Source organism: Podarcis filfolensis (assembly GCF_964270895.1).
Source record: "Podarcis filfolensis genome assembly, chromosome: 5".
Lineage (NCBI taxonomy): Eukaryota > Metazoa > Chordata > Lepidosauria > Squamata > Lacertidae > Podarcis > Podarcis filfolensis.
Window position 1 is genome coordinate 70,782,640 of NC_139608.1, and position 27,452 is coordinate 70,810,091.

General features: G+C 41.4%; 2 protein-coding genes and 1 long non-coding RNA gene across 21 annotated transcripts; 2 read left to right on the top strand and 1 right to left on the bottom strand.

The window, feature by feature from the left end:
- Positions 1-42: 42 nt before the first annotated feature.
- Positions 43-13,130, bottom strand: HNRNPH3 (heterogeneous nuclear ribonucleoprotein H3). 17 transcript variants are annotated; one of them, XM_083614494.1, is made up of 10 exons: positions 12,902-13,065; positions 4,581-4,699; positions 3,936-4,074; positions 3,225-3,409; positions 2,790-2,876; positions 2,043-2,158; positions 1,282-1,417; positions 719-799; positions 544-633; positions 43-340 (listed from the first exon to the last, which is right to left on the bottom strand). In XM_083614494.1, the coding sequence occupies exons 2-10, from the start codon at positions 4,693-4,695 to the stop codon at positions 264-266; spliced, it is 1,026 nt and encodes a 341-aa protein (XP_083470620.1). In that variant the 5' UTR covers positions 4,696-4,699; positions 12,902-13,065; the 3' UTR covers positions 43-263. The 17 variants fall into 17 exon arrangements, with proteins under 17 accessions (XP_083470620.1, XP_083470632.1, XP_083470630.1 ...); XM_083614506.1 differs by having other exon boundaries at positions 3,270-3,409; positions 13,001-13,055; XM_083614504.1 differs by having other exon boundaries at positions 3,270-3,409; positions 12,902-13,049.
- A 13-nt stretch (positions 13,131-13,143) lies between these two features.
- LOC310762886 lies at positions 13,144-16,023 on the top strand. The gene is made up of 3 exons (XR_014548282.1): positions 13,144-13,279; positions 14,040-14,185; positions 15,202-16,023. It is a non-coding gene; the product is annotated as an uncharacterized lncRNA (long non-coding RNA).
- A 1,285-nt stretch (positions 16,024-17,308) lies between these two features.
- PBLD (phenazine biosynthesis like protein domain containing) lies at positions 17,309-27,075 on the top strand. Of its 3 annotated transcripts, XM_083614526.1 has the most exons (10): positions 17,421-19,634; positions 19,693-20,769; positions 20,918-21,137; positions 21,995-22,093; positions 22,177-22,286; positions 22,372-22,401; positions 23,700-23,788; positions 24,239-24,417; positions 25,578-25,640; positions 26,671-27,075. In XM_083614526.1, the coding sequence occupies exons 3-10, from the start codon at positions 21,077-21,079 to the stop codon at positions 26,781-26,783; spliced, it is 744 nt and encodes a 247-aa protein (XP_083470652.1). In that variant the 5' UTR covers positions 17,421-19,634; positions 19,693-20,769; positions 20,918-21,076; the 3' UTR covers positions 26,784-27,075. The 3 variants fall into 3 exon arrangements, with proteins under 3 accessions (XP_083470651.1, XP_083470652.1, XP_083470653.1); XM_083614525.1 differs by lacking the exon at positions 19,693-20,769 and having other exon boundaries at positions 17,309-17,467; positions 21,038-21,137; XM_083614527.1 differs by lacking the exon at positions 19,693-20,769 and having other exon boundaries at positions 17,970-18,655; positions 21,038-21,137.
- Positions 27,076-27,452: the final 377 nt, after the last annotated feature.

Genomic DNA, 27,452 nt, shown 5'->3' on the forward strand with positions numbered 1-27,452 from the left:
ACCTTTAGGAGCAGCTAGTATAAAAAGTATCAACATCAGTGGTTTGAATATAAAAAATTTATTTAAAGTCAGAGTATGCAACAAATAAAACCTACAGAACACAGATTTCCCCATCACAATCTGTTGCTTACCAAATAATGGGAAAACACATTCCTTCAGTCATTATAAAGTTTTCAATACAAAAGAAATTAAGTTTTGTAAGAAAGTCTAGTAGACCAGGTACTGTTTCCTTCCAATATGCTTCACAGACACAATGCCACTCTTCAATACATTCCACGCCATCCACCGCCTCCCATGTTGCCTTGTCCATAGTATCCACCGCTATTTCCACTGCCACGACCTAGAAAGTAACAATAGTTACCCCACATTTGTTTAAAATGAAATACACACGAATTTCATCATTAGCATGCAACTCTTTCTCTATATGGTTTCTGTGCATGCAAACGATACAGCATTCTTGTTCCCGTGTTAACAAATACTTTATAAGACAATGAACCTTTGCATTATAAAAAGAAACCGTTTGCCTACCTACTTAAGACTTACCATAGCCACCCAAGCCGTCAGGAGTACCATATCCTCCGCTGTAACTGCTGCCCATTCCCATTCTTCCAACAGAACCATAACCAACTTGATCTAGAAAACAATGCTCACTGTTGTTAGAATATCCAGAGGCTAGATATCTTTTAAGTTTGAATTAAAAATGTAAAATCAAGCATACCCATTCCATCTCTGCCGTAACCTCCCATTCCAGAACCACCTCCAGCAGTTGAATTAAGGAACAGCTCAATGTATCGATGTTCTTTAAAACAAACAAACAAAAGAAATAATTAATGTGGATTCATAATTATGTACATGCAGCAAGGGAGTAATTTACAAAGTGCTTTCTGCCTGGCACACTGAATAGACTATAGCACCTTTCCATAGAAATGGATACTCAAGAAAGGGTTGAAAGGTCAGCAGATGTGGCTTCGTGAACAACTTGTTCAATACTTGCAGGTATAGACTCCTTTAAAAACTCTGATGTAATCAAATCTTTTAAACAACATTCTTAAGACGTGTAAAGCTCAGGCATGCTAATCCTAAAAGAAGTGATACTGGATTGTCTATGTTAGCATTTCATGTAACATGAAAGATTGCTTCCTTTCTTGGCTTTTTTGAAAAATCAGCTGTTAAGTGGAAATTAAAACTAAACTAAAATATGCAAGGAAGCTTGGATATTCAATGAACTACAAAGGCAGCAATCCTGAGCTTTCAACTGCTCCAATGTTTGCTATAACTTACGCATATGATTTTTATCTTTCAACATGGCAGTCACTGCATCTTCGTGTGTTACAAATTCTACATCAGCTTCTCCTGTTGCTCTTCCATCTGCTCCAATGTCAATGTGAACTCTTATAGGTGTCAATGGTGAGAAAAACTAAAAGTGAGCAATAGTAAGTTACCACTTGCAGGAACTTTCTCATATTGAAACAACAGTTATCTTAAGCATATAATGACCATTTCACATGCTTTATCAGGGATGTCACACTCCTGCCTGCATTTACACTAATGATGCAAACCTTCAGTTTTTACTCATTTGTTTTGAGCTACTATCATTAAAAAATAATTTGCCATCTTTTCTAATCTACATTAGTCACTGCAGTTGATATTGTTTAACAGCAGTCAGAAATACTTGCTGATTTACTGCAAGTCATCAAGTGATCTATTAGTACACCCTGACCACATTCGGCTTAGCTGTTACGTTTCTCCCCATTTGAAGATTTCAGATCATTTACAGCTGCAGCTGCTATAATTTATATTAAACCCAAGGTTTTTTAAAATTAAAATACCCTGATTGCATCTCAATTGCTATAAATTATTTTGAAAAAATAGCCATTAGAGCATTACAGTAATTTCATCATATCTTCAGGAACTACTTTAAAGTTGAGCCCGTCTGTTGCTGCTGCAACAGTGAACTACTTTGATTGTTAAAGAGTCAGACCAGGTTCTTAAACTCTTTAAGATCTTTGTTTCAACCAGGAATAGTCGTCTACAATGCTTACATTGGCAATATCGTTTTCTGTTGCTCGAAATGGCAGTCCTCTCATGTGAACAAAGTGACCACCATGAAAGCCTGAGCTAGCATCTCCTGCTCCACCATAGCCGTGGCCTCCCATTCCTAAAACACAAAAGATTCATTAAATGTATGATTTAATAAAGTTGTGCACATGCATTCCCAATATGTGTTTACTCCCCCTTGAAATTGTACTAGGTTATACACTAGAAATATCCTACTCTGGTTTAACTTTTACTAGGACTTTTTTGGTTCCTTCCATGCCAAATAATTACCCCCCTCCCATTCTGACATGTAAAACAGTAGGTTTCCAACTACAGTGGTACCTCGGTTTTGAATGCCTCCATAGTCAAAACATTTTGGAACTCGAATGCTGAAAACCCAGAAGTAAATGCCTCAGTTTTCGAATGCACCTCAGAAGTTGAACAGGAAACGTGGCTTCCGTATTGAGGCTTCTGCTTTCAGTTTTTGAACGTTTCGGAACTCGAACAGACTCCCAGAACGGATTACATTCGAAAACCGAGATACCACTGTACTCACATGCTGGGACTGACAATTTTAAAGCAGTGCGCAGTATTTCTCCAACTTCAAAATAACCTGAGGAATTCAAAACAACCCCTCAGCTCTAAAAAATACCCTACTTAACAATAAAAAGTGGTTCTTTTTTCTTTGCCTTGGGAGCCAGTGAGACGGCCTGATGGTTGAGGAACAATACTATAAAACTTTTAAATCTTACCTCTACCATCTCTCATTCTGTCATCATAGCCATCATTTCCATAGCCATAATTGTTATAGCCACCATACTCATCAAAGCCACCATATCCTGTGAGATTTAAGAAGTGGACATACCATGAAACAGTCTTTTTAAAATTCAGCTGTTATCACTGTGCATATAATCAGTACCTCTTGACATCAAATATATAAGCAAGTTTCTATTTATAAAGTTGTCAGGCTCAAAGACATGCAAACCAAGTTTCATCCACATTTAAAATCTCATTTCAGATGCCTCTCCATACCTTTTCAATCTTTAGTCACACGGCTGGTAAAAAAACTGATAGGTATCCAGATTTCAGACTTGGTATGTATTATAATTACTGTCATTTCTGTATTTCTTGACAAAACGTCAGGAACGTGAAAATGACAAGAGCCTGTGGTCATTAGATACACATACCACCGTCATATCCACCACCTCCTCGACGCATTCTGTCATACATACTTCCACGCCCAGCTCCATAATAACCCCCTCTTCCTCCCATTGGTCTATCATAGGGTCCAGGTCGCTGTCCCATCATTCTTCGTGGTGGGTCATAGAATCCTCGGATTTCACTCTTACTACTTTTGAAGATCTCAATATATCTGAGTAAAAAAAGATTTTCAATGTACAAAAGTAAGAATACACATATGTAATGTCTGGTAAAAAAATACAGTAACAAGTTGCACAAATGCTCTGAGTTCTATATCTAGATACACTTTCAATAAAAGTGTACCCTGTTTTTTCAAGTGTCACTTAAATTTTAGGAAATGTAAATGCAAAAGCAAGCATTTTAAGTTACATATTTTACTGTCTAAGAATTCTAACCGCATTTTAAATACAACAAATTTCTGAATCACACTCCCCCCCTGCCCCAGTAATAAATTCTTTGAAAAATGTCTGGCTATCATAGAACACCCTCCACAAAAATTGAAATATCCTAATTTTAGCAATCTACATAGTATTACCATTTCCCCCTCCCACCAAATCTACTATACTTCCCAAGTTACTTAGGGTGATTGTAAGGTTGTTGTTTTTAAATAGCCAGTTACTTTATGCTCCCCAACCCCCCAAAAGCAAAACTGACCCCCAACCCCCCGAATAACACCATCCCAAACTCTCCATCCCCACCTGTGCCCTATTCTTTCCTTGTGTTTCCCCAGAGCTTTTTCTGCTATCTCCTTTGAAGCAAACTGCACGAAGGCCTCCCCTGTGCTTCTCCCCTGGTAGTCCAGCGTCAATGTTATCCCATTTGGCACGATTTCCAACCCTTTAACCCAAGGACAAATAACCCCATCAAGGGGAAGAGTGTTAAAGTCTGAAACATTCCCATCTGTAGAAAATACTTAAAGCAAATCTACACAAATGCAAGAACATAGCTTAGCTTCCCCCTCCCCTACCTAACCCAAATACACACGCTAAAGATCTTTCATTAAACTTTATGGGTTTAGACATTCTATTACTGTCTCTTTGTTCAGACTACACAGCAACAGCTACATCACAAAGGCCCTCCTATATTGCATGATGTAATAACTACATACTCCAAATTCTGATTCATAGCAAGGTATCTAAATGGGTAAATTTTATATCCTACACTGCCAATGCAATCTCTTGATTAGTAGTATTTTAACACAGAATACCAAAAATTAGCAATCTAAATGTTAAACTGATTCCCCCCTCCCCCCTGAAATAGTCAATATAAATTAAACTATTTCAAATATCAATCTTGCAGACATAGAAACACTGAAAGTCACTTGACATTAACACTAGAGCTACCTTGAAAGAACTGAACGATCTCCTCCTTGCTGCAGCCAAATGGCAGACCACGCAATCGTACTGTTCCATCACTAGATGAATCATTTGGACCATTATGTTTCCCAGCCCAGTCCATTTTGCTGTTTAAAATCAAACACCATAAAAAACATAAACAGCAAATTTAGCATTTGAGAATCATGATTCACCCCCACCCCTTCCTAAGCAGGACTGTATTCATTAGCAGTATCTTGAAACATGCTCAGACATTGATTGAAGCATAATGCTGTGGTAAGTTACAACTGCCGTTGTCTAGAACTCATTCAGTACAACTAGCATGACCTGCTCATGCAGCCTGCCACATATCTACTCTCAATACCTCAGGTTCTCAAAAGAGATGCACTATCTATGAAGACAAATTCTACTGCTTGGAAAAGTGCACATGACTCCCCAACACCTCTCACATTAGCTCAGCCATGCACTGGCCCAATCAGTACATATAACCAATCATAGCAATCGATGCTATTCTTTAATTCATAGTGCTGCAGGCTGGTTAAGCCATTGAACTATTTTCTAAAATGCATATGGACTACTAACATGCACACTTCTCTCCACTGTTAGCACACAAAGTTAGCCACTTCCACATCTCCCTCCAATGCCAGCTAGAAGAGCCAAGGCAATATTCCTGTAGAGATTCCCAGAATCAGGAGTTCTGACAACTAAGAGAGACAGTGAATGGGAAGCAAGAATGGTATGGGGGTTAATGAGCACAGGATAAAATTCAGTAAACTGGGAAAGTGGAGCGGGGTGGTGGTACACAAGATAGAATGACCAGCAAGACAGAATGACAGCAAAGTAGAGAGAGGCAAGCCAAAGGTTTATTTTTAACAGGACTTTAAAGCTGCCATGCATACTTTTTCAATGTGAAAACATAAGGTATATTTTAATAAATAAAATTAATTTAAAAATGGGGTACTAGTAAATAGGGCAGGAATTAGGAACTACATGCATTTATGTTTTGGGAAATTCTGAAAGGACACTACTATAGTGGGACTCATTCATGATGCAACTTGGAGATGCATACCATGAAAACCTCAAATGGAATATAAATTCTCCAAAAATGATGTAGTTCAACTCACTAAGAAGCTGTAATGATTATAAAATAATTTAATTTTATATTAGTTGCCAGTTGATAGGCAATAACCATTTAATTTAGGTTGAAACTCACTCTACTACTATAGGAAGGCACATCTTCCCCAGTTTAGTCAAGTCCTGCCTAAGAACAGATAGGACTCTGATGCAAGGCTGGAGTCCTACAGAAGCCAATGTAAGAAGTTTTCTCCCGTTCCTCCCCACTACCTAAAAATAGACTACAGGCACTGAGAGGAAGAAAAATTCCTAACAAAGAACCGAATTCCCCATTGTACACATCTGACGAAAAAACTTTTCAAAAAGAGGGAAAGGGGCATTATTGGGTCTGCTCGCTCTCACACACAGAAGGTCTCTGATGACATGCAAGAAATTTCTTTTAAGAACAGGGAGGCTAAATGGCACACTGCAAGTGCCATCTCAGAACCTCATGCTTTCATGGGGAAGATGGTCTTAGCTAAGGATATATCCCAACAGGCAGCACAGCAACAGATTCAGCAAAGGTAAGACAGTGAAAAAGCAGACAAAGTCACAACTGCCATTACTGAAGCCAAAGCTGTTCCAGCAGCAATACAATTTCTACAATCTATTCCCCTCAAAACTGGGCAAGTCCTGCAGCTAGCAAGCCTTTTGCTCCTGTGCACCTCAAATCCAGCCCCAACCTCTGCTCTGCTTTTGCAGCATCTGACAAAGTAAATCATTGAGGAAGAGAATGTTGCAATCAAGTACTGGCAGGAGCACCTATTTAAATTGGATGTTCCTCCTCAGTCCTTTAGTAAAAGCTTCTAAAAATCTTCAGCAGCAGGAACAAGAAGAAAAGCCTGAAACTAAAAACCCCATGTACACCCCATAGCAAGAGAGGAAAGCATGCCCATTTCTAACCCAAGCCTTTTTGACCAATCAGTGAGCAAGGAATGGAGCAACCCTAGGGAGGGATAATTTACCAGCCCTACTAGAGCAAATGCCAGAGAATGGTTTGCCCCATGGAAGTCCCATGAGGTGTCCCTCTCAGCCATCCCAGTTACAACAACCTCTAATGCATCAATGGGCTGGCAGTTACGTTCATATCTCCCCATCCCATGATAACCAAACCCTTCATTAAGGAATTTACTGCAGAGGCCTTCTTAGACTCTCTGTAATTATTTTTCATGTCTATGACTTACTATGTCTCCTTTTCTGTCTACATTAGGAGACTATGAATCTGAAACTGAAGTCTGACATAGCCACTTGGAAGGTGAAAATCTGTTTAGAGACCCATTTGAACACATTCTTCCTAGGAGAGACCAAGGATAAGAAAAAGGCATTTCTTTTGCAACCCAAGCAGGAAATGCCTCCCAAGTGGCAAATTAACATTACACTCATCCTTCCATTTGTTCCCAGTATCCAGACCAAGAGAGGTCCAGGGGCAGGGATAGCCTTAGAGACAAAACTGTCAGTTTCACATCAGGAAGCCTCAAGTGATTCAACAAATACTGGGAGCCTCCTAACCACAGCCAAATGGGTCTTTAGCTTAACCCTAAATGTCTTCCTCTCTCCATACCCATCAGAACATAACTTACGAGCCTGACAGTATTCTACATGAAGTCTGGCCAGAAATTATGCAATAACCCTGCAGTGGTTTCTGCTAAATTTCCATAACCAAGCAGTCAGGAAGTGACCTGTACTGGTCATTTAGGTGTTTCTCTTTTCTGGTGGACAAATCACTTTTAATCTATACAAGGGCCAACTGATAATGAAACTACAGCAGATCTGCATAAAATAGGCTAGCCTCACATAGCCAGATGAAGCAGGAAGACAGCACAGATATGTTCTACAAAGCACAAACTAGTGGGAACCTTGCTTTAAAAAAAAATTCTTCTTGAAGTACAAGGTCACTATAAAAGTGGAGTGGTTCTTTGGGAAACACCTATCCAACAAATTATGGACACACAGAGTCAATTGGTTCTGAACCTCTTCACACCTCAACTGACCCGCAATATCAACAGATTATTCACCAGCTCCTCTACAAAGCAGAAGCAGTGGCCAAGAAGACGGCTATACATATCCTACCCTCCATTTCTCTTATTTCCTAGAGTCTCTCCTTGCACTGTTTTCTGATTTCCAAAGGCTGAATCAATCAAAAAATGCAGCAAGGAGAGAACAGAGCTAAAAGCCCCCTATAGCTAGAGCACATAGATCTCCAGATCTCCACTAACAGATAGATACAACTCCATGGTTCCCCATAAATCTATTTCAGGGCTCAGTATTCTATTACAAACCATGGTTCAGTTTGAATGGAGAAAAAAATGAGCAGAATATCCCCCAACTTAACTATTCGAACAAGATTGTTCTAATATGGCAGCTAAATATACCCTTTACAGATTTTTATGGGACCTTTATTTGAACCCATGACCAAGTACCCCTTCAATGAGCTTTTGCTCAGGACTGTATTCCTAGTGGTAGTGCCTTCAGTCTTCACAAGTTTCAGCAATAGCACCAGTTAACAGTTTTTTTCGCATCTTTCATTAGAGCAAGGTGAGCCCTAGATTTTTTAATTGCTCACAATGGGGCATATTATACAGACGGAGGAATCCTTGGGGGTGGGTTTAGGTGTAAGTACTCAAATTCACTTCAGCCAATTGGCTGATACTGTATTATAAAAGTAAATGCAGCAAAAGGAATAAAACCTCAGTCCCAGTTTGGTAAAGGGGCTGAAAAACATTCTGAAACCACAGAAGACCCTGACTTGGAGACACTATTCTTGGGCAGTTGAAAATAACATGCTCTTTCGCACCAGCTCAAAGAAATAAGTTATCACTATTACATTTTATTTTTTTATGTTGGGAGAGCACTTTACTGTTTCCAAATCCTAGGGGTTGGAGTCATATATTATTTGCTTACAGTGTTTCTTACCCAGCTTTTCAACAAGTGATCTGCAAAGTGCCTATCAGTTATAAAAACCAACAGAAGTATAACAGATTAAATATTTCTAAAAATAAACACAGAGGAGCAGAAGAAAAGAACTGGTACTTCTAGGTTACAAACCCTTTCTTTCCCGCAATCCTCTGTTGTCCTGTTCTGTTTAGGACTCGCAATGCTAATACGCTTAAGTACTTAGTGAGGTGAACTGGAATTTTTCCCTTTTAAATAGAAAAGGTTTCCACTAGTATATTTTTCTGTTGAAAGTTTTCCACTTTGAAAAATGCATTGTTTCACAAAACAATTAGTGACATAATGAATGAACAAAACACAAGTCAATTTGAAATGCATATAAAAGAGTCAATTCTAAAATCAAAACAGTGGTTTACTTTTCCCAGCTGCTACTCCTAGGAAGCACATGTTTTTCTTCAAGCAATCTACAATTAGTAAGTTAACTGTTTTCAATGTATTTGTTTTCCCCGGCCTAAATAAAATCTGAATAATACTGAATTGTCATATCTTAAAATATTTAGAAGTATTCCAATAAAAATAATTTTCAAGTAAAGCTTATGAGTGCAATTTTCAAGTAAAGCTTATGAGTCTACTCAAAAATATGTCTCAGTGACAGGACTGCAGTCTTAACCACAGTAAGGTTGCAATCCTATATGTACTACTTAACGGAGCTACACTGAACTCAATGTGGGATGTAATCCACTGGGAGCAGTCAAGTACAACATTCCTTGTTTTGCTAGAGTGGACATGCAAGGGAATGTTTGGTCCAGCCAGTTGAAGCTTCCTGGCCTGGAGCATCCTTCCTTGCATGTGACTAGTACGTGGGCATGACCTCTCCAGACCTGATAAAAGGCCAAGTCACGCTGCTACCTTCCTCTTTTCGACATTCCTGTTCGTCCTGCCTGCTTCCTGCATCACCTGGACTGGACTGCTGGCTGCCACAGCAGTTCCCCAGGTTATCTCCCATATGGGGTAAACTTGTCTGTACGTGTTTGTAACTTTAAGCCTAAAGCCTGCCTTCAGGGATCACACTGTGTTCTGCCTGATCATGAGTAAAACTACTTTTTGTTACTTACGAATAAGATTGTGGTGTCTTTATTCTTTTAGGAGGGATTCAAAAGGGGTCTTACTAGGAATATTAGAACATATCTCAATCTGGACAAGCCAGATTGAATTGCTTATTGTCTTAAGAAACTCACACGAGTTTGAAACCAGCTTTCTGCTGTGTGAGACAGGGAATGCACTCTAAGTGAAGACTCTGCTAAGTGAAGAAACTTGCTAGCGCAAGTTAGGAAGGATATTAATAAACAATATATCTCCCCTGCCACCCTCAACATTCCCACACTCAATGGGACTCACTTCTCAGTAGACATTTTTATGATTACACTATATGCACTTTATTGCATGTTTTTCTGTACTAAAATATTTCAGTTCAGGTAATTTTGCCACCTCAAATCAGTTTGCAGGTATTTATACATTTAAAATTAACATCACATTAAAAATAAACTAACAGTGTTCTCAGTGTTATGAGTGCTGGTCCTTATGTAGCCAGAATGGCACTACCCAAGGTAGGCATTAGTATCCTCAGGAAAACCCTGAGGTTTGTAAAAGTACAAAGCCGCCACCACCACCTCAGGGAAGATAAACTGTGTATAGAATGCTGACCAATTGCTGGGAAGGGAAAATTGGGGGGTGGAAGAGAGTGGCTGGAACACTGCACTGCAACATTTTGTTGCAAGTTCCAATTATCCAACTCAAAATTTTATTAAAATCCCACTCTGTACTTAACAATGTTTGGTTTATTCCTTCTCTTCCTGGTGCATGGCTTACCTTTTCAGAAAAAGGTATAACTCTAGTTCACCAAATTCTATACCTTTGCCCCCAGACTATTGTACATTTGCGTTTTACATCTACTGATCTCATCAGTGCAATCCTTTGTATGTTTATTTAGGTGTAAATCCCACTGTTTTAAATGGAATTTACTCCTATGCAAACATATGGTTGTTGTCATACTTGCTGTCTAAGCTGTCAGAACATCAATCTTGTAGTCTGGAAGTGATTATACCTCTTCTGGAAAAGAAGGGTACATCTTTCCTATGCTTCCTGCTTGAAAAAGATGAAAGATGAGCTTTATCTTTAACAACCACAACCATCCAGTATGATGGATGGAAAAACTCCAGGTGTTTTTCCCCTCAAAAAGTTCTCTTGCAGGCTAATCCTAAAAATCCACCTAAGCTTCTACAGTGTAATACTGTCAAGAACAGCACCACTATAACCTGGAGCCTCCACTATGTGCTTTAAGATAACCTGCAGTGCACAGAATTGTGCAGATTTCCTTTTATCCTAGGGACAGAACAGTGATTGAATCATGCAGAGAGACTTTAGAATTTGGATACAATAAGCCAGAGGGCCCATATTGCAATATGGTAAACAGGAGCAAAATGGAGATACTAGTAAACAACACTAGTAAACATTTCCCTCTTTTAGCGCCTACTGGCATTAGTCTGCTTTTCATTTTTAATTCTAGGATTCTTAACTACACAGAAATTTGACCAGATTTACAGAACAAGATAACTGATATATTGCCATATGATCCCGCACAATAGTATGTAAGGTAATCTCTCATGGAACAACATTTGCATGCTAGTGTATGAAAGTTTTTAAAGCTGAGAAAGTTCTTCAGACAACAAAAAATAAGACTTTCTGCTTGAAGACCTCTGCATAGTCTTAACAGTAGTTAAGCCAAATATTATTTATCAAAGTAATGCAATTAAATTAGAGAAAACTAACAGTATGATCCTGTGCCTGTTTACTCATAAGTCCCACTGTGTTCTATGGAACTTACTTCCATATAACTGTGCATCCAACTGCAGCCTAAGTTATTTAGTGGCACATTTGGAAATCTTTCCATTGTAAAAAAATCCCACTGCATGAAAGATATGTATCATTGGGGAAAACAGGTATTACTTTTTTTAATTGCCCTGGAACCATCTTTTATAGATTTATTAATATTCACTATAGGTAACCAAACTAAGTGAGAGAAGCTATGTTTCCCAAAACTGTAACAGAACCTATGTAGGTATGAACACAAAGGACATGATTTCTTGACAGAAATGACTTTAGTACTGTCATTTCTGAACATGTTCAAAATCTGTCCATGTAAGCATCTCTGTATTTCAAGTGTCTTGTACAGCGATTACTTTACCTACTCTATCCTTTACCTTATTTCTGTTTTCAAAAGTAGATTAGCTGTAGAAATGACCTAGGTCAAATGGCTCATTTACAATCAACCTAAGTGTATTTTGGCTGATACACAGAAACATGTTGCGTTAGACAAAACGAAGAACTGCCACCCCTGCACTTATTATGAATCTTAAATCACAATGGCTTTCAGTACGGTATTGCCACTAACTGATGGTTGCAACGTTGCACCGATTTAGCCTTAGTTTTACTAGCGCTTTCTGATTTAATCTAAGTGATGAATGAAATTTACCCTCTTACCCAAGCTTAAATGCTACTACGTGCGTTTTCTCGGATGTAATTCCCAAGGACTACAATGGGGCTCTTTCCCAAACAGCTGAGCAGTCAATCTCTTTACATCTCGTCATGAGTGAGCATGGCGAGGCGGGGGGCGGGGGAGCCGGCACAGGAAACTCCCCCCAACTATCAACAGCGCTACAACACTACGCTCAAATCCTTGCCCGACACGCACAGACCCATCGCGCAGGCGCGAACTACCTTGGGCAGAGGGGGCGTGGCAGATCAAAGAATGCCCGCTCTCAGAAACGGGAGGGGGAGGGGAAGAGTGAATCTCCGCCGGTTAAAACAGCCAAAGGAAGGCGTCGCCGTGCCTCTTTTTGTCAGGCCCGGGATGCCGTTGATCTGTCGTCCCTACCTTCGCTCCCTTGGCTGCACTAATGCTGTTAGCTGCCAAGTCGCCGTTTGCGGCGAGCCGTTGGGCCACGAGCGCCAGCCCCAGGCTGAAGGGCACCTCGGCCTCCGGCAGGCGAGCCAGTCGCTGCCCTGGCGCGCCGCGTCCGCTCTTTCCCCCGCCAAATCACCGCCACATTCAAAATGGCGGACGGAGAGAATAGAACCCTCGCTCTCTCGCGCGCGCGGAAGCCACCGCTTAACCCTTCCCTTCCCTCCCCCGTTTATCCCGCCACCTGACCCAAGGCTGAATTTCTCAGGGAGCCGAGAAGGCGGGTCCGCCCACCTCGGCTCGTACTTTCCCGGCGCATCGGCGACGGAGTTGCCCGACCTCTCTCCCCCGCCACCCCACTCACCGGCAACACCTCACCCACTTCCCCAGGCGGTCGGCGCTAACGGCAGGGCTGAGACTCCCCCACAAAAGAACAAGGAAGCGCGCCTAACGGGCGGCTGACTAGCAAGCTACGCAGCTGAGGCAGACAGGATGGCGTCGCGGGCGGACGTATCGCGAGGACACGCGGCGCCGGGGACGAGAATTTCGCTCGCGTCGCCTAGGTGCAGAGCGTGACGCATGCGCCGCGGAGGAGAATGGGGCGACAGCCGTTTAGGTCCACGGAGCGAGATGGCGGGGCGCATGCGCAGAAGGAAAGCCTTCCAAGGCAGCGTGTGCAGTTTACCGCTGCGTAAGCCCAACTCGCTGATGCTTTCGCCCTTGATAAGCAGGTGTTTTCAAGGTACCTGTTGCTGATGCTGTGCCGATAAGGCCAGTGAGTTCAAAATAATGGGACCATAATTTAACGACACTACCCGTGGAAAAAAAGGACATATGGCATCCCTACCAGGCAGCTACTAAGTCACAACTCACCACAATAGATCAGAAACTGTCTTATGTGTAAACACAGATCTTTGTAATACAAAAGGAGCACGTTTAGTTTCAGTTGACAGAATACTGGAGAGCCTGTTAAGGAGCTTAAATAGCAACAAGGAGAAAATAAATAGTGACACTGTTTGCAATTGTGTCACATTGAGTGTAAGAAGCGTTGCCAGGGTCTTGAATATTCCTTCAATGGATTATTCAGTGAAATCCTATTATTGGCATCTGTCTGTCTCAAGAGGCAATGGAAGAGTGTTCCATATGAGAGCAGCAGGGAGGAGGATATGTCAAAGAGAGTTGGGACGCAGCCTTGTTTCACGCCGCTCTTTCTAGGGAAGATGTCCAAGGATGAACCATCATACTGGACGGTGCTGCATATGTTCTTGTGAAAAGACACGGTCATCTTGTGGAGCTTAGGCATCCTATCACATCGTCAGGTCTACCATGGCAGTGTACAAGGGGCATGTTTGCTCCCAGCATTTATCCCACAACTGGTGCGGTGAGAGAATCTTGTTGATCTCTGAGCTCTAAAGCCGCATGGTGGCTCGGGATATCGTATCATTCTGCATTGGGGAGGAACAGTCCTGTTCTAACTCATTTATTTTGATATTATTATGAAGTCTGATAAACAGGAACATGGGAAGCTGCTGAGAAGCACCACTGATTCACCTAGTTCAGTACTGTCTACACATTGACAGTGACTCTCCAGGGATTCATGCAAGGTCCTGCAAGAATTTAACTTGGGGACCTTTTGTATTGAAAGCAAGTAAGTGCTCTACTACTTCATATCTGATGTTTTCTCCCTTTATGGTCTTGATTTATGGGCTACAGTGGTACCTTGGGTTAAGTACTTAATTCGTTCCGGAGGTCAGTTCTTAACCTGAAACTGTTCTTAACCTGAAGCACCACTTTAGCTAATGGGGCCTCCTGCTGCCGCTGCGCCGCCGGAGCCCGATTTCTGTTCTTATCCTGAAGCAAAGTTCTTAACCTGAAGCACTATTTCTGGCTTAGTGGAGTGTGTAACCTGAAGCGTATGTAACCTGAGGTACCACTGTACTACTAAAATGAGGAGGGACGCGGGTGGCGCTGTGGGTTAAACCACAGAGCCTGGGACTTGCTGATCAGAAGGGCGGCGGTTCGAATCCCCATGACGGGGTGAGCTCCCGTTGCTCAGTCCCAGCTCCTGCCAACCTAGGAGTTCGAAAGCACGTCAAAGTGCAAGTAGATAAATAGGTACCGCTCCGGCGGGAAGGTAAACGGCGTTTCCGTGTGCTGCTGTGGTTCGCCAGAAGCGGCTTAGTCATGCTGGCCACATGACCCGGAAGCTGTACGCGGGCTCCCTCGGCCAATAAAGCTAGATGAGCATCACAACCCCAGAGTCAGCCACGACTGGATCTAATGGTCAGGGGTCCCTTTACCTTTACCTTTACTAAAATGAGGCTGCATTTTAAGCTGTATTTTAAGCTGTATTTTAATTAACTGTCCCCCCCTTATGTTTTATTGCAATTTATATTTGGTGTTAGCCACCCTGAGCCCGGCACTGGCCAGGGAGGGCGGGATATAAATAAATAATAATAATTATTTATTATTCATTTGCATTTGAAAAGTAAATTCCCCACTAGTCCTGGAATTGCAGTGCTCAGAGCAAGGGGCGGCAAACTAAGGCCCTTGGGCCAGATCAGGCCCAATTGCCTTCTGGATCCGGACCGCAGACGATCCGGAAATTGCCGTGTGGCTCGCCAGCCATGCGTTCTTTCCCTTTCCCTCTCCCTCACACGGCAGTGGCGGCGCCTCCTCCCTCCTGGTTTCTCCCTGCCCTGCCTACAGGAGGAAGGGGGCTGGGCTTTGTTGGTGCCAGCCGCAGCAACAGTGCTTGAGCGGCCGCCATTTTAAGCAGTCTCTCTCTGGAGCCCTTTCGCTCATTGTCCCTCCGCCGCTGCCAGCCCCTGCCGCTTGCAAGACACAGGTAAGCAGCTCATGGTGCTCTTGCATCATTCCCCTCCCCCAAATATAGTCCAGCCTCCCACAAGGTCTGAAGGACAGTGGACCGGCCCCCTGCTGAAAAATTTTGCTGACCCCTGGCTCAGAGGAATGACACACTGCCCCCATCTTTCAGCCAGAGAACAAAGAGCCAATGGAAGGTTATACCTCCTGCCTCCTAGGAAGAATATCATGGAAAAGGGAAAAATAATCCTCACAGTTTCCAATCGGTGTATCATAAGCCCTATTGATTTTAAAGTGATTAATGGGCAATGGGTATGCATGCTGGTTCCAAAGAACAATCTTAAACTCATAACTTTTATTGCATCACAGAATAATTGCACCTTAATGTTTAAAACATGAAATACTGCTTGCCTAGGTAAACAACTGTTTCCAGAAAGGTAGCCGTAATCATCTGTTGCAGCAAAAACAACAAATTCTTGTCGCACCTTAAAGACAATTTCTTACTCTTCAAGGTGAGGACTCTGTTTTTTAAAAAAATAATTATGGCCCCCAAACCCTATGGACACACGGGAATCGGCACTGCTGAACACACTAAGGCTTTTTTCTGAGTAAATGTGTAGAATTTCACATCTGTTGTGTTTCTTTCTACAGAGATAAACAGAAATACCGTATTTTTCGCTCCATAAGACACACTTTTTTCTTCCTAAAAAGTAAGGGGAAATGTGAGTGCGTCTTATGGAGCGAATGGCGCTGCGCAGAGAGGGAGAGCTGTGCAGCGCCTCTTCAGCGAAGCGGGAGGAGGAACGGAGCTCCTTCTGTTCCTCCTCCCGCTTCACTGAAGGGACGCTGCACAGAGTGGGAGAACTGCGCAGCGCCCCTTCAGCAACGCGCCTGTCCTTCTCCTGCTTCACTTCACGCAGCGATCCCGCTTGCTGTTCTGGCTTCTGGGATTCAGAATATTTTTTTTCTTGTTTTCCTCCTCCCAAAACTAGGTGTCCCTTACGGTCTGGTGCGTCTTATGGAGCGAAAAATACGGTAATTCTCGAAATTCAGTTAATAAAAATTAACTCCACACATAAATTAGCTTTTCTTGATGCTTAACCTTTAAAGAGGCCACCTTATCCTTTATCTATCCATACAGTATATCCAACAGGTCACTGCAATGTTTCTTCCTAAAGTCCAGTAGCGTAGCTAGCTTGCGGCAGGGGGGCAGTCTGCACTGGGGGGGGGTAGGGCACCATGGGGGTCTGTACTGTGGCACAGTGGCTGCTGTGCATCGGGGTTGGGATTCTGGGCAGCAGAGGAGTTTGAGGGCGGAACGGTGGTTGCCGGGCATTTTGGATGCTGCAAGGGGGCGGAGCACTTCCCATCCCTAAAATCCACAACTTCCTAAAAAAAGCTCAGTAAGCTGCTGGTGGTTGCTACACTGCTGCTAAAGTCCCCAAAATATCGGAAACTGGCTCCACAGTAACTTGGAACAAGGCTTTCAGTGTTGCTGCCCCATTCATTCTGTGGAACAGCAACCCTGTTGAAATATACCAGGCATGCACTATCTGTACTTTCTAAAACAATGGAAGACGTCTCTGTGTGAACAAGGTTTTTCAGCAGCTCAAAAATCCTTTGCCACAGGTGTTCATTTTGTATTGTTTTTAAACCTACAGTATATTCAGTTATTTTTTATATAGTTTTAAAAACCATTTCAGCTGTTTTTATGATATATTTGTAAATCACATTGACACACATGTAAAAGGGAATTTATAATTTCAGAAACAGTCATTAAAATAATGTTGGAATTTCTTATAAATATAGGGAAAATGTTAAAAATGTGGTTGCTGGGCTGGGACATGTAAGGAAGAAAAAAGGAAAGCAAGTGTTGGCAAAGCTACCAGTTTTTTGTACTCACTTTTGTAATATTTCACTTGGTGTAATATTAACTCAGCCATTTATGCAACAGCTGAGAAGATGAGTCAGCAGTTTGCAAAACGCCATTTTTAAAAGCAGCCAAGAATAGGGGAAGAAAATGCAGATTTCTATTTTCACAGTTGATGCCTTTACAGATCAGCCGTTTTCTGGAAATCCTGCAGCTGTTTGTCTTCTTGAAGATGTAAGTTTTTGAAACTTGTCTTCACCAGAATGCTAATGTTTGTTAGGGAAAGCCCGTGGCTCAGTGGCAGAGCATCAGCATTGCATGCAGAAGTTCCTAGGCTCAGTCCCCAACATCGCCAGGTAGTATTGCTGGGAGAGATGTTGCCTGAAACCCTGGAGAGCTGGAGACATAATGAGCTAGATAAACCAATGGCCTGACTCAGTGTAAGGCAGCTCCCTACATTACAAAACTTTCCTGTGTGTGACTGGTGCCATTTATGTCAATTTTTAGTGATGCTTTTCTTGACGAAGGATTGGTTTGTTGTGGGTACAGAAAATTCCTGTGCTGTTTATCTGGCCCAGTGTTTTTCAAAAATTCCTGCCCTCAGGAAACTTTTCACAGTAATGCCAAGACTTTCCAGGAAGCATTTCTGCAGTTAATGTTTCCCTCACTGAAAAATCCCTGCTAAGTTTTCTAGAGTTTTTTAGAACACAGATTGAATTCCAAATTAGCCTATTTCATAAGCACTGGCAGTCTTATTTATGAAACAGTTGTGCACAATGCTTAGATTTAATCTGATTTAGTCATATTGATTTAAACAAAGCCAACCCAAGGTATTTTGTCACCCAAGTACGGTTGAAAAATGTCAATTGCTGCTTTTTAAGGTGTCCCAGCCCCTTCAACGGCATAGCATCTTTTTATGATCTGTGATCATGACTACAGTGGTACCTCTGGTTATGAACTTAATTCGTTCCGGGGGTCCATTCTTAACCTGAAACCGTTCTTAACCTGAGGTACCACTTTTGCTAATGGGGTCTCCCACTGCCACCGCACCGCCGACACACAATTTCTGTTCTCATCCTGAGGTAAAGTCCTTAACCCGAGGCACTACTTCCGGGTTAGCGGAGTCTGTAACCCGAGTGTTTGTGACCCAAGGTACCACTGTACTGCTGTGCCACAATCAAGAAGTAGAAAATAACCTTAGATCAGGCAGTGATCAGGCCACTCCTATGGAAACTGGACCTGGACCCTGAAGATACTAACATTCTAGCCTTCTTGGACAAATATTTGAATGTTTCTAGGCACTTGTGGATGATAGTGGCATTTGAAGAACTAGATCCCCTCATTCAGAAAAGCTCCTCCATAAGAGAAGGCAGTGGATTGACTCCAAAAAACACATGAAGGTCATCAACTTGGTGCCTACAGGTGCCATGGCACCCTCAGGTTGACAGTCTTAGATAATGTACTGGATGGACCAATAGTCTGACTCAGTATAAGACTTTTTTCCATGTTTGTTCCTAACAAGTTCTTTTCCTGTTTGTGCATGTGTTGCCCACTGGATTTTATTTGTGCCTTTTGCCCCTCTCTGTCACTTGCACCCTTATCTGCCTTTCTTTGTGCTCTTTGTCTCCCTGTAATCTCAGCACTTTCTCATACGTCTGTAACCTCTGTCAATGAATTCCTCTTGTGCCTGTCTGAATCCATTGCTCAGCAGCTTTTTTGGCTGGTGTTTAAGAATGTTTGGCCACACAGCTACACTGGCTGTGCTCAGGAGTGCTGTGCCAAGGATTCAGTAGCTCAATTGGCATGCACTCTCTCAGTCTCTGGATGCCCATTTGCAAATATGTACTTGTATCTTGAATCATTAAATCTTGGACCATGTAGTGCAGAGCTTTCCAAACTTTTCATGTTGGTGACACACTTTTTAGACATGCATTATTTCGTGACACAGTAATTCAGTTTTACTAGCCAACCAGAGGTTAAACTAACCACTTTTCAGCCCCGAAAGGAGCATGGGGAGCGTTCATGTGACACATCTACACGTTCATGTGACACATCTACACACTGCAGCTGACACGCTAACACACAGCAACACACAGTTTGGAAAGTTGTGATGTAGTGTATATATGTGACTTGACCTTTAGACTGTGGTTTGGCTAATTTTCTAGAGTTATGTACCCTCTGCATATAGTTTTTTCTTGTTTCTCCATGCCATGCCATAACAGCAGGCTTCCTCAACCTCAGCCCTCCAGATGTTTTGAGACTACAGTTCCCATCAACCCTGAGCACTGGTCCTACTAGCTAGGGATCATGGGAGTTGTAGGCCAAAAAACATCTGGAGGGCCGAGGTTGAGGAAGCCTGCCATACAGGAAGGATTGTTCCAAAGCTGTTTGTGGGGAGCAGGTTTTTTTGCAGCTTTACCCTGCAAAGCTTTGCAGCTTTACCCTGCAAAGCTGAGCAGGGTAGCCCAGATTTCCTCATCCTCCCATCTTTTATTGATTTGTCTTTGGGTGGGGGGAGTGAGGGTACAGAGACATTTTCATCTCAACATCACGTTTTCCTGATTGTTCCCAAGCTTTTGGGCTTTTCTAGGTGGGGAGAGGGAAGGAGCCCAGTGCAAAAGGATCATAATTATTTTATTTTCCTGGATTGTTCCCAAGTTGCTTGAGGCTGGGGGAGTGCAGAGTCATTATCATAATCTTTATTATCATCATTATTATCATGTTTCCCCTGATTTTTCCCAAACATTATGGGGGAGGCATTTCAATGGCATCATTAGTAGTACAGTGGTACCTTGGAAGTCGAACGGAATCCATTCCAGAAGTCTGTTCGACTTCCAAAACGTTCGAAAACCAAGGCGTGGTTTCCAGTTGGCTGCAGGAAGCTCCTTCAGCCAATCAGAAGCTGCGGAAGCCCCATCTGATGTACGTTCATAAACTGGAACACTCACTTCTGGGTTTGCGGCATTCAGGAGCCAAAACGTTGGACTCACAAGGTGTTTGGGATCCAAAGTACGACTGTATCATCACCGTTTTTTCCTACCTAGCCTGCTGCCGGGATTGTTCCCAAGTTGTTGGGGGGGGTGAGCACAGCACAAAGGCAGAAACATTATTAACTTCATCTCATACACCCTAATTTTGGCATGATGGTGTTTATTTAGTTGAATGAATAGGTCCCCCTTAAAGGCCTGTGCACAGGGCCCCACAAACCCCTGGGTCAGTTGGGCCAAATAAGAAAACACAGGATTGCTATATTTCAAGACTACCACAAGATGGTGCTAGTTAGTTGTCTGAGTTTGTGGGTTTCTGTTTTGCTTTGCTTTGCTGGGTCATTCCATCAAGTGATCCAACTTTTTCACCTCATGTCATCCAGTTTTCTTAATATTTTGTACACTTGCTGAATGATCAAAACTAAGTTTAAATCTAAAATTTTAATTTTTTATCCAGTTTGTGATGAACTTAAACTTAGTTTTGATCATTCAACAAGTGTTTTTACCATACATCCAGATTTCCCCAGACATCCCAGCAATTCCTGCCCTGCTATGTCAAGGGAATTCCAGACGTATTGTATGGTATCTCATAGGGAACTGCCTCCTAATGGCAGAGGTGATGTTTGGGGTGGCTTGCAGGTTATTTTTTTAGTTCTTTATTCCTACTGCTTCTGCATCTCTGTTGAATAAGAAACAGTACCATGAACCCATTTAAGCTTTATGTGTAATGTTAGGCTCTTTGTTTATCCGGTCTTTTATTTTGCTATAAAATAAATAATACCAATTCACGGGCAATTATTTGATTTTTTAAAAATAGGAACTGGAAGAAGGTTGGCACCAAAAAATCGCAACAGAAATGAACCTCTCAGAAACGGCATTCATCAGGAAACTGGATCCTACTGATGACTTTACAAGAAGTAAGACTACATTAAAATAAGCGGTAATTTTTCAGTTGACTTCAGCAGAAGGTAGATCATATCCGCTGCTTAAAAAAATTAAGGAAGGTTGATACTTTAGTTAGTAGACTATAATGTAAGTTGAAGCAATAAATACTTGGTGTATAAACATACCACAGACCTAATCTGGTTTAACAGTTAAACTTTTTACCCAAGGAACCCTGGGAATTCTACAATTTCTAATGTGGCAGAGTGGACTGTATTGCTTAAGACTAAAGCAGAGAGATACCACTGAATGCTCCTTTGCATAAAATCTCCCTGCAAGCAGAAAAGTAGCAGAAGGGGTGACACAGATTAGAATTTTTATTCCTAATCTGCTAGCTTTCTTTCAGAGAATTAAAACAACAACTCAAGAGATACATTAAGAATGGCATCTGTCACATGCAACCTGGAGTGGTGTTACCAACTCTTGCCACCTCAGTAATGTGCCATCTCATTTTGTAGCACAGGCAGTCCAGGGCGTAGTTCCATCTCATTTTCTTCATCTTGGAGGAATTTTCATCTGTGGAACATTTTTATCACCAAATAGCTGACATACACAATAGCCTATAGCGAGACTACTGATTCATCTTCTCAAATACGTACCACACCCATACTTCCATTTTTAAAAATTAATATCGGTCATTGGCATGTTACAAATAGATGGGTGTTTTCTTTCTCTTTTATCAAAGAAAACCCACAGATGTTATGTGGAAAGGGATTGACATGCAGTAAAACTATAAAAGGGCAAGTAAATGGCTGAAAATCTGGTGTGATACAGCTGTAAAGCTACAGGAAGAGTTTACTGTAAGCCTGACTCTTGAATTTTCTTTTCCTAGGTTCCCATTTTGGATTAAGGTGGTTTACACCAGCTAAGGAGGTCCCACTCTGTGGCCACGCTACCCTTGCCTCAGCAGCTGTGTTATTCCATAACAAGAGTAATTAACATTTAAGCTATAGTTATTTGCAAATATACCTTTCAACCTATATTACACTTATATGTTTCTAATTTTAAAAACAGAAAATGTGAATTCAACCCTCACTTTCGTAACTCTGAGTGGAGAATTAAATGCCAGACAAGCAGGCGATCGTATTATCCTGGACTTACCCCTTTATCCTACTTATCCACAGGTTAGATAGACTTAAATTGCCAGCATTTTCCCAAAAGATTAGTTAAGAGCAATCATTATATACATATTTATTTCTTTTCATCCAGGATTTCCAGGAAGTGGAAAAGTTAGTGAAGGTAATTAGTGTAATCCTTATATTATTTATTGTGATTTTATTAAATGTATAGTGAATAACACAGAGTATTCCAACAATTCAACAACATTGTCCTTATTACTGCACTGTACACTTTTGCAGAGTGAGGCATGTCTAACCCTGCAAAGGACTGCTGATAAACCTCTATGTCAGTGGTTCCCAATTAGCTAAGTACTACAGATCTCCTGTTTTTCCAAAGCCAAGCCATCAACCCCCTACTTTTGAAAATTTTGATATATCTATGGTAGCTTTTGTTACGTGAATGGTGCCACAAACACCCTGGGTGGGTTACATAGACCCCCCTGGGGTCTACGGGCCACCAATTGGGCACCACTGCTCTATGCCATACACATTATGCATCGTTATGTCTCTTTCCCCATGCCATATTGGCCTGCATGTAGCAAGCATCCTCTGTACCTCAAATTATGCAGATGCAATTTGAATATTTATGAAACATTTGATTAATCATCAATGCTAGCTCTGTGATAAAAGATTTTATTCCAGGTAGTGCCACTATATCAGGTTAGTTACTGTGTCCTTATTGCAAAATTGTTCCGTTAATAAAGGAGGGAAAGTCTGTGGTCTGTGGTGAACAGAACTGGGCTCAAATCTACATTTGGACTTTAGGTACACTTTGGGCCTGACCCCAACTTTCAGTCTAGCCTACTGTGCAAGGCTGTTGTGAGGATAAAATGTGATAACCATGCACATTAGGGGTTACATTAGAGACGATGGGTGCTTCTTGGTTTTTGACAGATCCAATTAAAGGAGTAGAGACTGAGCTGCATTAATAGTGTCAAGGTACCGTGGGAGGAGATGAAAAGTGAATGTATCTCTCCTTTGGGCTTTGAAGATCTCAGCCAAATTATCTCTGAGCTCTTGGGCATCAGTCCATGTGTTTAATAGTGGCTTCTCTAAATGTTCTAAAGAAACCAGGAGGAATCTGAGTGAGCAGACAGAAAGCACATGTAGGCTGCATGTTCTCTTTCTGTGTTTATTTGGACCATATGAAGCTTGAAGCCCTGTACGTCATCCTGATGCAAAGATGAGTAAGCTCTCTCTGCATCTGGAGCACACACACAACTTATTCCAGAGGGGGAGGGGTTTAAATTTGGGTTCTCAAAGTGTCAAGAAGAGGAAGTCATCTGTCTGTTCTCCCACACGTGTGCCTAAAATGTGTGCATCCTTTGATTTGACTGAGAATGTAATGCATCCTTAATGATTGTAATTTAGGAGATGCTCTAGTTCTTTGGGGTTCATCCTGTAATATTTTATTACAAGGCAGCTGTAGGCGATATGAATGTTCAAGATGTTCGCTATTCTCCTGACACAAAGAAGCTCCTTGTCTGTCTCAGTGATGCTTATGGAAGGTATATGTGTTTTTCTACAAATTTCATTAGGTATTAGCAAGGCTGGGGAATATTTGGCATGCCAGATGGTTGCTGGATTGCAGCTCCCCTCATTGTTGACCATTGACTGTGCTGGCTTGGGCTGATGGAAGTTGGACTCCAACAATGTCTAGAGGGCCATAGGCTCACCATCTTTGTTATATGTAAATTAATGTGAACCCCACCTCCCCTCCTTTGATGCCTTATTCTGTTTGACTGGCACTGCAAAACCCCTGGAGGGCACCAAGTTGGTGAAGGCTGTTGTAGACATTATACCAGTACTGGGCGCTTGCTATTACTGTCACTATCCTTACTTTAGATACCCAGAACTGCAGTATGTTTCAGCTCATAATTGTTCTCACTGGCATGTTTTAGCTTTAAAATATAGGAAAAATATATTTAAATGTTTAACATTTCATGCTTAACCTCAAGGTCTGATTTGGAGAAAATACAAGTGAATGGCCAAGAACTTTTGCTGGCTGAGAAGACTGGGAAAGTCCAAGGATTAATAGTCACACTTAAGGGAGATTTCCACGGAAAACATGAAAGCTATGACTTTTTCTCTCGATACTTTGCTCCGTGGGTTGGAGTTTTAGAAGATCCTGTCACAGGTGTGTTTGTGTGTTTAAGCAGCGCTTTGCTCTCATTTTCATTAAACATAGGGGAATAATTCCTGTTGGAAGCTTTACTATGTACAAAATTCAGAAGAACTGCTGGGCTACTCTGCTGTAGCAAAAAACAAGAAAAGCCAATGATACCTTTAACAAATGAGCAAAATGAGCTTTTACTCTCATCAGATACATCTGTTGAGGCAGGTTTTTGCCAATGAAAGCCCATGGCATTATACATGGCCAAGCATTATTTGTTATATGTAACTATATTGGATTAACATGACAGCTTAAAAAAAAAAACATGTGTATATAGATGTGCCTATTTGGTGTTTAAAACCCTTAAGAGATTCTTGAAATAGAAAAGTAAATGAATCAACAATAAAATGGATAGATGCTATATTGTTCAGGAGGACCACATGCACATGAGTGGGTTTTAGTTTTGGTATAATTTGAAAGGTTGACCTAGAACCAATGAAGGACAAATAAAAATAAAATACACCACAATCAATATTTATAATGGCTTTTAACACATTCTCAAAAGCTTGGTGTTTATGGGTTGTTGTTGTTTAAAAAACCAATTTGATAAAATACGGTCATCTGTCAAGTCTTCCCACTCTACCATGTTGATGAAACATGGCCCTGGAAGGGGCCATGCAGGTATGAGATGGGTTAATAATAATAGTATTTGTATACAGCCTTATAGCCTTGGATCTCAGGACGGTTCACAAAATAAAATCACATATAAAAATCACAATGTAAAAAACAGAAAATACATAATAAAAACAAAAAAGCAATGACAACCCAATAATCCCCCTTTCCACAATACATTTTAAAAGGGCATCAGATGTCAATCAGCCAAAGGCCTGGTTAAAGATAAAACTGCCTTCTTTCTTCAATTCGGGATGCTTCAGCCCTCATGACTGCAAGGCATGGAGAAGAATTCTAATGTGTGGAGATGTTCTGCACATCCCAAAAGGTCTTTGCAGGATCCTGCTCTTTCCCATGTGACAGCCAGTTTGCAAATGAGGATAATAATTCAGCCTTACCTTACTGTGGCATTATAAGGATTATTTTTTTTAAATACATGTGGTGTGCTTTGAACCCTAAACATGTTACACTCTTTGGGTTATGATTATTACATCTTTTCATTTTCTTTCCAGGATCTGCTCATACTGTCTTAAGTAGTTACTGGTCACAACAACTGGGGGAAAAGGAAATGTGTGGTAAGAATCTCTCTTCAATTATAAGAACAAACCTTAGGGCTCAATAATTTAATAAATGTAATCCGTTAAAAATAAAATCCGCAGAAACTTTAATTACACATTAATTTTTCCTCCTGTTTAGCTAGAGGGTCTGAAGGCAAGCAAGGGTTCAGGAATGTATATGGTCACAGTGCTGTGCAAGGATCTCAGGTGTATTAGTTTTTCCACCCTTGCCAAAATTGATGAAAGAAGAAATTTAAACCAAGCTGTTCTTTCCAGTTTGCGTGCAGCAGGCTAAAATTACTGTGGCTTTCCTTCTAAAAAGAAGAACCATAGGCAAGTGAAGATGATATTGGTCACTTAAAATCAATGGCAATATGTCATTCAAGCCTGGATCTAAAGAAATACTTGTACAGTATTATTTTTAAGCTATTTGGCTCTAGATGAGTTAATGTATGGGATTTGCTGTCCCCACATCTACTTGAAACTGTAGATCAATTCACACATTACTCTGGTGTGGGGTAATTTTGTGCTCACTCAGGAGCAGGGCCATGCGTTTAGCCCCATCCCCTGCATCCTTCCCCCAGACATGTGTTCCATGTGGTTGTCTGTAAAGGAATTCTTATATGTAAGACCTTACATGGGAGCAGGATCTCGTGCATTAAGAGTTCCTTCACAGAACTGTAAGTTCTGAAGAGACACTTTTCTTCCTAACTCAAAAACATGCCTTCTTTGAAAGCTCTTCCCTGACCCCCAAAGGTGGAGGGAGCATGAGGAGAGACTGTGCATCATGTAACATGCACATAGGCAGCAGAGTTTTGTGGGGGGCAGGCGGAGTTTGCATCCTCCCTATTTGCCGTCTAGGGTGAGGGCTTCACCATAGCCTGTCAGTGGATTGGCTCTGCTGAGTTCAGTAGTTCCATAGAGCTTTCCCCTTTCTTTAACCCATCTGCTGCTCATTAGCGACAACCAAGCATTGCAGCATGCATCGTTCATGGGAAACACAGATAATAGGAAATATAAATACAAGCCTCCCCCTCTCTTTGTTTAGCATTTCAGTGTTCTGCTCGTGGAGGAAAGTTGAAGATTCTGCTTCGGCCTGATGGAAGAGTAGACGTCAGTGGCCAAACAGTCATTGTGTTGAAGGGTTTTTTGACCATTTAAGAAAATACGCTGAAAAAAGGAGAGAGAGAAAATAAAATTAAATAAAGCTCTTCGTCATTACAAATTTCCATTTCTTCTTATCGTTGCTAATGCAGATGAATATTTTACAGAGAAAACGACTACTTAAATCAAAAGGCAAATTGGACATAATTCAGAAGACAGGCAATTTAACTGAAGTTTGATTTTATAGTTTTATCTGATTTTTATTTGTTGCATTGCATATTTGTAAACTGCCCTGAGACTATTGTGGTATATAATTTTTTAAAAATTAAAATAAAATAAAATGTTTGTATATTTTTATTTCCATTACTATCCTCTTCCATGCTATCCTGGCTGCTTGAGCCAGATCATAACAGATAAAGGAACACATTTATTTAATAATGTGTTGCAATTTCTGTCTATCACCTTTGTAACTGCTTGGGACAATTCATTCCATGACTGTTTAATCCTATCCTAGTAAATAGCTCTACGTATATAAGCTTGAATTTGGTAGACCTCTAAAGCAGAGTTAGAGACCTAATGCAATTCTCCAAACCTCTACTTCATACCATCCTTTTGTATTTTTGCCTGGCTGGAATGTGCCCTTGAACTCTGGTGATGCCTCTTGCTTTCCTGTATCGAGGATAGAGAATGGTGTGTGTGTAGAAGCTAGTCTGTTGTACGCAGGTA